Here is a 13,813-nt window from a genome sequence, read left to right on the forward strand (position 1 = left end):
TCAAACAGTCACACAGGTACCTTAGAGCTTTGTGAAAATTTCCTGGCTGTAGATTTTAATCAAGACTGGTTGCCTTTTCTCAGTTTTAAATACACATGTTACTTGTTTAAAACTGCGAGACCACCTCAATCCAGGATTAAAACTGACTGGTGAAAAGGAGGCTTTCTTTTCTTTTGAGCTTCTCTCTCTGTCATGGAGGTACACGAAGCTTTAAAGCTTTTGGTCTTGATAAACTTGATCCTTATTTTCTTAAAGTTGAGCCACTAACTGATATTTATAATCTTACCCCCATGAACAACAAGATTCCTGACATATGGAAAAATAGTTTTAAATACATAATTTTAATCTCATATATTCAGATTTTTTTTCTCAGAATATAGCACCCCTGTCCCAGCTCCATCTTTTTTAAATCAGGTCAGCATCTATTGCAGATCATTACTATAATACAATCAGTTCTACAGCTTTCTTTAAGCTGTCACACAAGCTGCTGAAGCACAGTAAAGAAATCAATGTCTCCACTGAACACTTCTGTAAGTCTAACCCTTCCTACAGACACTGTGCCGCTGTTTCATCCCCCAACCTAAATAATGTTGCACTAAAAGCAAACTGACCTCTGATGGTACCGTGGATGTTGTGCTTCTCAATCAGCAGGTACCTAGGACTCTCTGGGAACCATGGCAACAACATCAGCTGGATGAAAGTGGGCACAGCAATCACTGAAAGAAAGAGGGGCCAGTGCTCCTCCTACAACAGTAACACAACAGTTATGCTTACCAACAGTAAGTGCTGAGAAAAACACCAGCAATAATTCATTAATAGCAACATTTTGGTTTGGCAACAAATCAGTCACAAGCCTTTGAACATGGGGGGACCATGTATAACATTGTCTTTGGTTCCTAAACAGTTTTTAGAGCACATTTTGTAAAACCTTCTGAACGTTTGAAATTGAAAGTCTTCAATCACATCTTGACTGTTTGATTTAAAGTATACTGTTAGCAGTGTATGCTACAGTCCAGTCCGCACGCAGGTTGCTTGACTACCTTTCCTAGAAGCTCGTGTAGACCGAGGATTTGGGCAACAAAAACTCCAGTTCCAATGAAGATGCTCGGCACAAGGCCAAGGAAACCTCTCAAGTTCTTTGGTGCTATCTCACCCAAGTACATTGGTACCACACTTAGAGAGATGCCTGCAAGAATAAGAGCAAAGAAGAAGATTGTTATGATATTACTCTGATTCACTTTTAAACATTAATTTAATTGAAAATAAAGTATATAAAGAGTTGGGAATGAGGATGTGTTTATTACAGAAGAGGATTAGGGCTACTGGGAAAAAAAGAGTTTTTTATCACGGTGCTTTGCCAATATTTCTTCCTCTGCACACAGGGAATGGCCTTCCTCAGACTGGTGTGTGTGTGTGTGTGTGTGTGTGTGTGTGTGTGTGTGTGTGTGTGTGTGTGTGTGTGTGTGTGTGTGTGTGTGTGTGTGTGTGTGTGTGTGTGTACCTGAGTGGATTCCTGTGATGAAACGGCCAATGATGATCATCTCAGGTGACCCACATATCCTGCTAAAGCCCATGAGTAAAGCAGCAATAAACACCAACACTGTTGTGTTTACCACTGTCCCCTTCCTGAAAGTACACGTACAAAGCACATAAAAGTAAGTGACCCAGAGGTTTATGAAACAGCAAGGGCAATAATGGAAACCCCATCCCCTGATACACACAGTCATAACCAACCCAGGATCATTGCAAAATGTTTAATAGACACACCGGTTCACTGCGTCGGTTTCACACTTTGCCTCTCAAAAGCATGAAATGGACATGCATGCAGAAGCTGCAGTAATAGCAGAGGGAGACACTTCATTTATTCAATAATATAGGAATGTGTGTAAACAGGCATTGTTAGCACATGCTCGTGTAAATACATATTAGCTGCCCAGCTATTCTGGCAGTTCAGGACTCTGGAATGTAGTGAATTTTGTTCACTGCTGATTTCTTGGTTTTAAGTAGCTTTCTCTGCTGGAAATGCAACTCCTGCATGTGTGTTCACTTTGTCAGGGTTCCTGGGTCGTTGACGCTGCATTTTCAGTTCATGTTCACTGTTTGTTTTCCTCATGTTCCATTTCTGGATTCATTATGTTCAGCCGTGTACTCACCGGTCTCTCATCATCATCCTCGTGAGTCGCTGCATTTAAACCCTCAGTTTATCTCGGTTCAGCGTCAGTGTTGCTGTTAGGTTGTCGCCATATGCTCAGTTCATTCAGTCAGCCAGTCATTTCCTGTTCGTTCAATAAACACCAGCTTTCACCGCGAGTCCTGCATTTGGGTCATCTCTTCCTCTCCTCCACACACGAAACTCCCGACACATTTCATGCTTTGGATAGTGTGAAATGAACACGGTGGACTGGCGTGACTATTTCACGCTGATATCGGGTTGACACACATGCAAAGCTGTTTAAGTCCCAAATAGCCACAAACTTTGCTCATACGCTGTGATTAACCATAAATCTGAAGAATGTGAATGAATGTGAAGAAATTGATCAGCTTATAAATATGATTTTATTTTCATTTAAATGTAGACTGACAGGAATGTGGAAAAAAGGAGAAATGTGTCACCAACCCATCATCAGAGATGGGCAGTAACGCGTAATCCGATTACTTTTTTCAAGTAACGAGTAAAGTAAGGGATTACTATTGCAAAAACAGTAATTAGATTACCGTTACTTTCCCGTAGGAACGCTGTGTTACTGCGTTACTAAAACCGTGATTTTTTTGCGAGAATGTCTCACGACAGTGACGTAAGCGAGTGCGACGTTCGTGACAACAGCTGTGTGCAGATCAACAATGGATCACATATCGAGTGCAGAGAGAGTATGAGCGTGCAGCGTTTAAAGCGTGGAAGTACTGACCTTACTTTGAGTTTGATTCCATAAAAAGTGACAAAAACATTAGTGTCCGCTGTGCGTGGGAAGAAAACTTCTTTTTACAGAGAAAAAAACCCTAAACTTCCAACAAGCACCGAGTAGCTACGACGTAATGTGAAACTCACAGAGAAACTCACGGATTCTTCCACTGACCGCGGCACACCTACACCAGGGTAAACCTCCGCCAGGTATTATGGTGTTTTTAAAATTATTTTGGGGGGATTTTTATGGAATTATATTGTATGTTGCATATATGAAATTTCAGCCCACACATACCTGGACGGTGCTAATGCGTTAACGAGCTAACAGTGCTAATGCGTTGATGCCGTGCAGTCCCGCGCACGGGGCGATCCGCGCTAACTCGCTAATGGAGATTTGCCGCGTTAATGCGGTTATGGCGTTAACGTCATTTTAACAAGATTAACACTGACAGCACTACTTATCATATGTACAGTAGAAACTGTTGTATACTTCTCAGTAATTAAGTTTAAAAAAAAATGAAGACGAATGTTTTACCTGCCATAGCGTGTGACCAGCATCCCCACAATGAGTGAGCCCAGCAGACCTCCAACCGCAAATACAGACACAGTCAGAGAGTACATGAGGGTCAGGGTCTCCTCACTGAGTCCTGTTCCATTGCGTCCCACCACTGTCTTGTTGTAGAAGTCCTTGATGTACTGACAGTGTGAGGAAGAGCACAAATAGGATGCATTTAGATAACAGACATACAAATAAGATCAAATAAGAATAGAAACAAAAAAGTATGAAAGAAAGACATGCATCCACCCATCCATTCATCCATGACCTGTACAGCGTCGACATCCTTCCAGCTGCTGTCTGCTGATCTCCCGCTCCCCTCACTCGTGAACAAGACCCAAAGATATTTAAAGTCCTCGCGTTAGGCAGTCACTTGCCCCTGACCCGGAGTGGGCACTCTACCCTTTTCCGGCTGAGGGCAATGGCCTCTCCACCACTGATGAGAGCACGTTGGCATAAGAATTAAAACCTCTTCTTTCACTTTGAAACAAAGAGCCCTGACACAGCTGAGGCGCTTCCACCAGCCACTGCTCTCTCGTCTTCCAGGAACACCAGGTGAGGCAGGTGCTGAAAGCTGTGAACAGGAAAGCTGCTGGGCTGGACGGAGTACTTGGTAAAGAACTTTGTGCCTACGCTGACCAGCCAGAGGGAGTCCTGACCAGGATGTTTAACCTCTCACTGTCACAGTCCACTATCTCTCCACAACCATCATTCCTGTGCCAAAGTCATCTGCTCCAAAGTGCTCAGTGACTACACACCCACTGCCTTAATGTGTGTAGTCATGAAATGTTTGGAGAGGCTTATGCTGCTATCCGGTCGTTAATTCTGACGTCACTAGCCGTGTCTGGGCCTAAACTCCGCTGCAGGTCCATATATCAAACGATCACTATGGCATTACTGAGAGTTGAAAAACTGTCTAAAGTCTTTCATCTTTAATAAAATGATCAGCGTTCTGCTCTACCAGGTGTAACAACTGAGTTTAACATCCAGGCATCCATGAAAACGGAATTTATGACATTTAACGGAGTTAGAAGTTAGCAGGGAGTTAGCTCGCTAGCTCGCTAGCTTCTATCTAAATACAATATAGCATGTCCTGACTGCGGGGTTTTGGAAACAAATTAAAACGTACAGCTTTCTTATCACTTCCAACATAAATGAAGACCAAAAACTAAACAGCAGTGACGTTTGTAGGGTTACTGAAGTTGGGCTAGCTGGTATATAATGATGTGCTACGTGACCGCTAGCGACACAGCTATGTTAGCATAATATAAACAAGCTAACTTTTTTTCCACCCGATAAAAGTTAACGTGAGTGTTCTCGGTGGTCAGGAACAAATGTAATCGCATGGCAGGATGCTGTAAAAGGACCAAACTTCAGCCAGGAGAACAACTGAGATAATCCATCCACAATACGAGGTTAGTCATTACGTTCACAAGAACCAGACGGTTGGGTCTCAGTTTGTCCGTTTATTCGGCACATAAGCAAGCGGGTTGCTAACTCAGGGGAGAGCGCCCTCGTGCTACACCTCTCTTCAGCCTGGCACCCACACAACACAGAACCCAGGTCCCCCCTCCCCTTCCTCCACACCACCCTCCCTACTTCCTGCAGCACAACCAAACATGAATCTTACAGGAACAACAACAGTGTGCAAAGATAACCAACATGTACAATAACACTTAACCATCGTTACACTGCCCCCCCAGCAATAAGTTCCTCGTCCCCGAGGGAACGACACAGTCTCTGAGGCGGGGTGGTAGCCTACGTTCCCTCCTTGACCTCCTGAGCCCCTGAGGTGGGCGCGGAGCGTCGGGGCTTTGGGGTGAAGAGTCCGAGGGAGGGGAACGCAGCCCCGGTCGGGGGCCCCTCTGAGCAGGGTCATGGACGCTCTGTACACGTCCCTCTGGAAAGGAGGGGAGGGACTGCCCTCTGTAGGGGGCCATCCGGTCTCTGTGCAGCGCTACTATCCTCCCCCTAGGAGGCAACTGCACCCTGTAAACAACCTCCCCCACTCGCTCTAGGACGCTGCAAGGCCCCACCCAGCTGCTATCCAGTTTAGGACACCGTCCCTTCTTTCTCTTTGGGCTGTAGACCCACACCAGCTCCCCAGCACGGAAGTGCCTCCCCTTAGTGGTGATGTCATAATTCCTCTTTTGGCGCAGGCCTGCCTTCGCCAGCTGCTCCCGGGCGTAGGAATGTGCAGAATCCAGCCGGTCCTGCAGCTTCCTTGCGTAGTCCCGGCCTGGTGGTGCTTCTGGCGCGTCCGGGGGCTTCCCAAAAGCCAACTCTGCAGGAGTTCTCAGCTCTCTCCCTAACATGAGCAGGGCAGGCGTACATTGGGTGGAGTCTTGCACTGCCGACCTGTAGGCCATGAGGATAAGGGGAAGATGGTAGTCCCAGTCCCGTTGGTGTTCTGAGGTAAGGATGGCTAGCTGCTGGGCCAGCGTCCTGTTAAACCTTTCCACCAGTCCATCGCTTTGGGGGTGAAGTGGGGTGGTGCGGGTCTTCTTAATCCCAAGGCGGTCACACATGGCAGCAAATACCTTGGACTCAAAGTTACGCCCCTGGTCACTGTGGAGGGTCTCTGCTGTTCCAAAGCGGCTGAACATCCCCTCCACTAATACATCAGCGACAGTCTCAGCCTCCTGATCTGGGATGGCGTATGCTTCCGGCCACTTGGTAAAATAGTCCATGGCCACAAGAACATAGCGGTTTCCTCTGTCTGTGCGAGGAAATGGGCCCATGACGTCCACAGCTACTCGCTCCATTGGAGCCCCTGCTGGTTGCTGCTGAAGCTGAGCCCGGGACTGGTCCTGTGGCCCTTTGTGTGAGGAACATGCATCACAGCTGCGGCAAAAGTCCTCCACATCCCTCCGCTGTTGACCCCAGTAATAGCCCTGGCGGAGGCGGCGGAGAGTCTTAGAGACCCCAAAGTGGCCGGAGCCAGTGCTCCCATGGCAGGCTTCCAGCACCGCTGACCTCAGCGACCTTGGCACCACAACCTGCCACCTCTCCTCCCCCGTGGCAGGATCCTTCCAGGCACGCTCCAACACCCCCTCCTTCAGCCTGAGAGCTGCAAACTTGGCCCATAGCCCCCTGGTACAGATGGAAAACCCAGTGACCTCATCCCAAAGGGGTTGCTCCCCCTTCTCCAGCCACTGCAGGACCGGCAGCAGGTCTGTGTCTTGTTCCTGCCGTGCCCTCCACTCCGCTGCATCCACCACCAGAAGAGCCCTGCAGGCGAGCTGTGCTGCTCCGTCTATTGTCGTGAGTTCCCGCTCTATTTCCTCTCGCTTCTCACAGTAACGGCAGCCAGCTGCAGCACATGGGCGGCGAGAGAGGGCGTCTGCGTTAGAATGGTGCGTCCCTGCTCGGTGCTCCACAGTGAAATTGAAGGCTTGGAGCTCCTCCAGCCAGCGAGCCACCTGTCCCTCTGGCTCCCTGAAAGACATCAGCCACTGAAGGGCAGCATGATCAGTTCTGATAACAAATGCTGTGCCGCACAGGTAGTACTTAAAGTGTCTCACCCCTGCCACCACAGCCAGCAGCTCTCGTCGTGTGACACAGTAGCGCCGCTCACTCCTGTTCAGGACCCGACTGAAGTACGCCACCACCTTCTCACCTTCCGGCCCAACCTGCGACAACACAGCTCCCAGCCCCACATTACTTGCGTCAGTGTCCAGGACAAAAGGCAGGGTGGGGTCAGGGGGGGCGAGGACTGGGGACTCTGTCAGCGATTTGCGGAGGGTGTTGAACGCCTGCTGACAGTCCTGGGTCCAGATGAAGTCACGGTCCTTCTGCAGCAGGTGGAAGAGTGGTGCGGCTATGGAGGAAAAGCCCTTCACAAACCTCCTGTAATAAGACGCCAGTCCTAGGAAGCTTTTGAGCTGTTTCTGGTCTGCTGGTGTGGGCCACTCGGTAATGGTGTGAATTTTTTCCTCCAAAGTGCTGATGCCCTCACGACCCAGCTTGTGGCCCAGAAACTCCACCTCCCTCCTCATGAAGTGGCACTTGTCGGGATGCAGCTTCAGGCCTGCAGCCGCCACCCTCTCCAACACTTGTCTCAGGGCATCCAGGGCAGCATCAAAGGAGCTCCCGTGCACTAGAAGATCATCCAGGTAAACCAGACACCGTTGCCGTGGGACGCCAGCCAGCACACTGTCCATAAGCCTCTCGAAGGTCGCAGGAGCGTTGCAAAGACCAAAGCTCAGGACTTTGAACTGCCATAGTCCCCTGTTAGTGCAGAAGGCTGTCTTCGGTCTGGATTCCGGGGACAGTGGCACCTGCCAGTAGCCACTCCGCAGGTCCAGGGTGGAGAACCAGGAGGACCCGGCTACTAAGTCGAGAGACTCATCAATCCTGGGAAGGGGGTAAGAGTCCTTCTTCGTCACTTTGTTGAGTGGTCTGTAGTCCACACAGAAACGCATCCTAGGACTTTTTTTCTTAGGCACCATCACCACCGCGGAGGCCCACGGGCTATCAGATGGCTCTATGATGCCCGCCTTCATCATTTCACACAACTCTCTGTCTGCAGCCTCCTGATGAGCCAGGGGCAGGCGGCGTGGGCGCACTTTAATAGGCTGGGCATCCCTGGTCTCAATGACGTGCTCTACCAAGTGTGTCAAGCCAACATCACTTTCTTTCAGGGCAAAAATGTCACTAAACTCTTTTAGTACCTGCCATAGACTCTCTTGCTGCTGTGGAGTCAGCCCCTCACAGTTCTTTGACCAGATACTCCTCACTGCTGAGAGCCTCTCCTCCTCCTCCGCTCGCTGTTCTGCTGGCGGGTCTGCAGGGGTCTCTGCGGTGGAGGTGGACGCCGCAGCAGATGCTGTGCAGACCGGGGGGGGAATAAGCGGCACCTTCTTCCCATCAGGGAGTGCGAGGAAGCCTTTGCCTAAGTCCAGTACACCACCAATGGCTCGTAAAAAATCCAGCCCAAGGATGCAGGCGTCCTGCACGTCAGCCACCCAGGCAGCATAAGACACACCGAGGTCCCCCACCTTGAACTGGAACACTCCCCTCCCTCTCATTGGGGCCAGATCACCGGTCACAGTCTTAAGTTGCACATTAGTCGGTTGCACAGCAGCTCCGGGTGGGACAACATCGGGTCGGACCAGCGTTGCATTGGACCCCGTGTCCAGCAGGGCCGTACAGGACACCCCCGCAATCGTCACTGGAACATGGCAAAAGCCGCCAACCTGGGTCCAGCCCACAGTGATGGCCGCACCGGGTGGAGGTGGCGGTGGTGTGGGGATGTCGTTCTCCCAGGCCCGTGTACTCCCGCCTACACGGGCCCATGGGCGTTTCCCTGAACCGCTGCAAGCTTGGGGCACTGCCTGATGAGGTGTCCGACTTGTCCACATCCCCAGCAGCTCTGCAGTCGGCGGTGTGGGCCAGCCCGAGGGGAAGGCGACTGCAGCGAAGCCGCCTGCACCAAACTGCACAGGCCCGCTGGCGTCTCCGTCTGTTCCACAGGTGCTGACACAGCCCTCACCACGTGTGCGTCATCAGCGCCCCCAGAGGATCCCGCAAGCATCTCCCTCTCCAACGCTAGCTCCAGGGCTGCACTGAGTGTGGCCGGCCGAGCAAGCTGAGTTTGCATACGGAGCTCTTTAGGGCTCAGGGCCTGCAGGAACTGGTCCGGAGCTAACTCCGCCTGCACTGATGGTGGCATGCTGTCATACGCCCTCCGGCAAAGGCACTCGACTTCATGGGCCAAAATGCGGAGGGGCTCACCTGGCAATCTGCGTCTGTTGTGGAACTCCGACCTCAGCAGCACTGGTTGGTTATACTGCCCGAAGCGCCTCTGAAGTGCTCCGACCAGAGCATTATAATCTCCCCTCTGCTCCTCGGTTAGCAGCAGCAGGCATGCAGCTGCATCCTCACACAGGCACAAAGCCAACTGGAGAGCTTTATGTTCCTCAGACCAGCCAGCTGCAACAGCTAACAGCTCGAACTGTGCGATAAACACTTCCCATGGCGTCTCGCCGCTGAACTTAGGCGTTTTTATATGCGCTGCAGCTTGCTGGGCGCCGCCATGTTTGTTTACATCACGTGACGGCGCGCCAAGCGAGGTCGACTCCTTCCCGCCGGAATCGCGGCCACTGTGCGAACAGTTCCCGAGCCTAGTCAAACCTGGAGAAAATCCAGCCTCGGCAGACAGCCGCAGCGCCGTTTCCCTCACTCCATGGGCGGGCGAGCGCGGACGAACCTCCCTCTCCTCCGTCTCCTTCTTAATCCTGCCCGGCAACATCCTCGTCTCGTAACGGCAAGCGTCGCCAGCAACAGGGTGTCGGGCGTTCTGGGGTTCTTTTTTCTTTCTTCACTTCTGACACCAATGTAACGTTCACAAGAACCAGACGGTTGGGTCTCAGTTTGTCCGTTTATTCGGCACATAAGCAAGCGGGTTGCTAACTCAGGGGAGAGCGCCCTCGTGCTACACCTCTCTTCAGCCTGACACCCACACAACACAGAACCCAGGTCCCCCCTCCCCTTCCTCCACACCACCCTCCCTACTTCCTGCAGCACAACCAAACATGAATCTTACAGGAACAACAACAGTGTGCAAAGATAACCAACATGTACAATAACACTTAACCATCGTTACAATATACTGCTGCATGGGCTGGGCTGTAGTTACATCCTAAGGTTTTAAAAACTGAGCTTAAATAAATGATTAGCGGTAATAAAAGCCGAGGGAGGTCAACAGTGATCACTGACTGTTTTAGGAGCTTTTTGAGATCAAATAGAAGAAAATACAAAACATTAAACATGTTAACAACACAAAAGCCATATTAAACGCAGCTACTTTAGACCCGGAAGTAGGATTCGTCACGTCATCACTTAACGACCGGATACATAAAGGCCTGTCTTCCACATAACCGGGACTCAGGGTAAAGTCAAATGGACAGGGGACACCATTCCCACAGCCCTGCACACATTCCAGAGCTTTTGTTGTATCTCTTTTTTTAGGTTAATCTTTTTGTTTATAGTAATCCTGCATTTTAATTTCTATTAGCTTTACTGTCTAGTTTCTGTTCGTGATTATTATGTGTATTGTGTTTTTTCCTTTAGCGTATTCTGCCTTCAGTGTTTCCCTGTTACCCTGTTGGTGTTCCCTGTTTAGTTATTTCCTGATAGTCATGTGTTCTTATGAATTGCATTCAGTTTTTGTCCCATTTGATTAGTCATAGCTGTGTCTCATCACTGCCTATTTTAGACTTTAGTTTGTCTGAATAAAAATGAATAAATAAATTCTATTACTGGCTGCCATTGCACAGTCTGCTCACGTAAATATTTTTTTGGGAAAAGGTTTTTAAGGTCAGATTTTGTTACAGAAATAAAAATCATTTTAGAGCAGCTTGCTAAAGGTGGCCCAAAACGTTCCAAGACCCCCTCAATATACTGAGGTGGTGTGGGATCATATTGACAACAAATGTTTGAGAACTATTCATGAAGTCTAAAAGAAATTACAAGAAAGCTTCCCAAAGGGTTCAGGCTGTGTTAAAGAACAAACGGGGGTAATACCAAATATTGAATCAAGCTTATCAGAACTGAACAGTTTTTGCCTTGGATACTGTATTTCTGTGTATATTTGTACATTTCAATAAATAAATGCACAAATTTTCCATTTTCCATGCAAAATATAAGGAATCTATACATGTGTGAATTCATCAGATTCCTAAATACAATTCAGTAAAAAAAACCTGTGTTTGTATCATGTGGCTTCGACATCATGGTTACATAAGAGCAAGACAGACCTTCAGTTTTCACTCTGATATTTTGGAATTAAAGCCACAAGTCTTGTCTGACCTAAACCTCCTGATCATCAGTTTACATGTGCCAGCACGTGTTAGCGCTAACTTCAGTTTCCCCTGAACCATGTGTCACGTGCCGGGAAAACTGACAGACACATGCTGCTACTCGAGCATGAGCATGAGCAGCGTGCCTGGTTTTTCAACAAAGAAGATCATTTTTATTTGAGATTTTCATTACCCCCGTGTGAACTGAGACCAGCCATGGACCAGCATTTTCAAACCGAATATTTACTTGTAACAGATACGAAAAGATCTCTCATGACTAGCAAGAGCACTCAAAGACCAAACTCCTTTGGGTTTCCTGATGATCATTATTATCAGATATATTTTTCAGTCAGTAAAAGCAGCAGTTTATTTTGTGAGAAATATACAGATATCAGGTGCCAGCACCTACCCCTTTATGTGAACATTTATATTACTACATTCAGATAACTTTAGCTTGAGCAAGCAAGGTAACAGACCGAAGCTTCCTCTTCTTGACAGAGCTAACCACTGTTAGCTCAGATTCTTGGTTCTAACCCCAGCTGGGTTTATTCTCCTTTGGACCCTGACTTTTTTCCAAATGCTTACATTTTTGAATATCTAGTTTGTGTGTTTACATCAAGTTGAACAGTGCTGAATTAGCAAAACCAATCAGCTGCTATTATATTTATATTTATATTTATTTCACCTCTCTTAATGTGACTATCCAGAGACCAGGAAACAGCTTCTCTCCTCCTGTTACCCCCCCAAATAATTTAAACACTAAAAAAAAACCACAAAGAAAGAACAATATATTATCCACAACTGCACTAAAGAATAAAGCAGTGAAATGTGAATTAATAAACATTAGCTCTCTCTCTTCTAAGTCCCTGTTAGTCCCTGTGAATTAGCAATTATTTGCAAATTGATTTACGCTGCCTTCCAGAAACCTGGTTACAGCAGGATGATTATGTTAGTTTAAACGAATCAACACCCCCGAGTCATTCTGATTGTCAGCTTCCTCAAAGCACAGGCCGAGTCTCTGATTTCTCACACTTTTTATCTGATTTAGTTCTGAGCTCAGATAAAATAATTATTGTGGGTGATTTTAACATCCATGTAGATGCTAAAAATGACAGCCTCAACATGGCATTTAATCTGTTATTAGACTCAATTGGCTTCTCTCAAACTGTAAAAGAACCCACCCACCACTTTAATCACACTATACAGGGTGGGCCGTTTCTATGGACACACCATAATAACATGGGAATGGTTGGTGAGGTTAAAGTCCTGTTTGTGGCACATTAGTATATGTGAGGGGCAAACTCCTCAAGATGGGCGGTGACCATGGTGGCCATAGGGCTTCGGAGTTGACGTCACGCCGCAATGCATTGTGGGAGCGCAGCTCCATTTTCGGGGTCTACGATCCAAACAAATACACTGTATTGGAACGGCGACTACGACAAGAAACATGCTTAAAAGCAGCTCGAAAGAAAACGGACGGTATAGAGATCGATTGCGTCCAGAGGCGAAGCAGCGGTATTTGAAAAAAATAGAGTGCATCGCAAATCTGGACCCATACGACATACGGCAGTGGAGTAAAGACCCAGACGACTTACCGCCACTGTCCTACCCCGATATCTTCACCTATCTTGTTTGTGGAGTAAGTGCTTACACTGCGAACCAGTTTCGTAATTACAAGTCACTGGAGGCGCACATCCAATTTACAAATGGCTGGGTGCAAGATTTGGCTATTTTCAAGCCGCCAAAATCTGAGTACGTCGTCATTCATACCAAGGTAAGTCAGCTGGAGTGCATCGAGTGACATAGCCATTTTCCACCCCCCACCATAATTAATGTTAAATCTTTATCATTGAACTGTTAAAATATCGTTATCATATTATTAGAAGTCGGCCATCTTGGATACAACTTTTGTTTTTTCAATAGGAAGAGGTCCATGTGACACATCACACTTATTGGTAATGTCACAAGAAAAACAATGGTGTGCTTGGTTTCAACGTAACTTTATATAACATAACATTTACATTCACAATAATTGATTACACAGCAGTGGGGAGTAGACTTTATCACAGTAGATGTCTTCAATTAATTCATGCTTGAGTCTTAAATATGATCAACCTTTCTCTGTTAATGGGTTGTACCACAGGCCTTTACACGCAGTAATTAAACCTTTACTTAAAAAGGCATTACTTGACCCAGTTTCTTAGCTAATTTAAAGCCACTCTCTAATCTGACTTTTGTCTGAAGATTTCTTGAAGGACAAGGTGTAAAACAGCAAACTGATCATCTGCAGAGAAATGCTTTATTTAAAGAGTCTCAGTCAGATGAAAGGCTACCAATGATCTTCTTATGGCTTATGTTTCTGAACAAAATCATTTTTAACTGCGCTGCTAATGTTCTTATATACAATACAAAATTGAAATTAAAACATACATTTAATTTATTGCTGGATGTTGTGATGCCCAACAATTATTGCAATGCAAATATTTCACGCAGAGATCACTCCTCGGGCTCGCTACTTGAAACTATTGGAAATCTTCACTGTTCACGTTTTCC

General features: G+C 47.4%; 1 protein-coding gene across 1 annotated transcript in view; it reads right to left on the reverse strand.

The window, feature by feature from the left end:
• slc2a15a (solute carrier family 2 member 15a) overlaps positions 1-13,813 on the reverse strand; it is a 38,640-nt gene that overhangs the window by 20,604 nt on the left and 4,223 nt on the right. Inside the window, exons 3-6 of the mRNA XM_080868441.1 lie at positions 3,438-3,598; positions 1,502-1,626; positions 1,041-1,186; positions 612-744 (exon numbers count right to left, since the gene is read on the reverse strand). Of these exons, the coding sequence (XP_080724567.1) occupies positions 612-744; positions 1,041-1,186; positions 1,502-1,626; positions 3,438-3,598 (565 nt within the window). The remainder of the gene's footprint in view (positions 1-611; positions 745-1,040; positions 1,187-1,501; positions 1,627-3,437; positions 3,599-13,813) is intronic.

This window comes from Rhamphochromis sp. 'chilingali' (assembly GCF_963969265.1).
Source record: "Rhamphochromis sp. 'chilingali' genome assembly, chromosome: 20".
NCBI lineage: Eukaryota > Metazoa > Chordata > Actinopteri > Cichliformes > Cichlidae > Rhamphochromis > Rhamphochromis sp. 'chilingali'.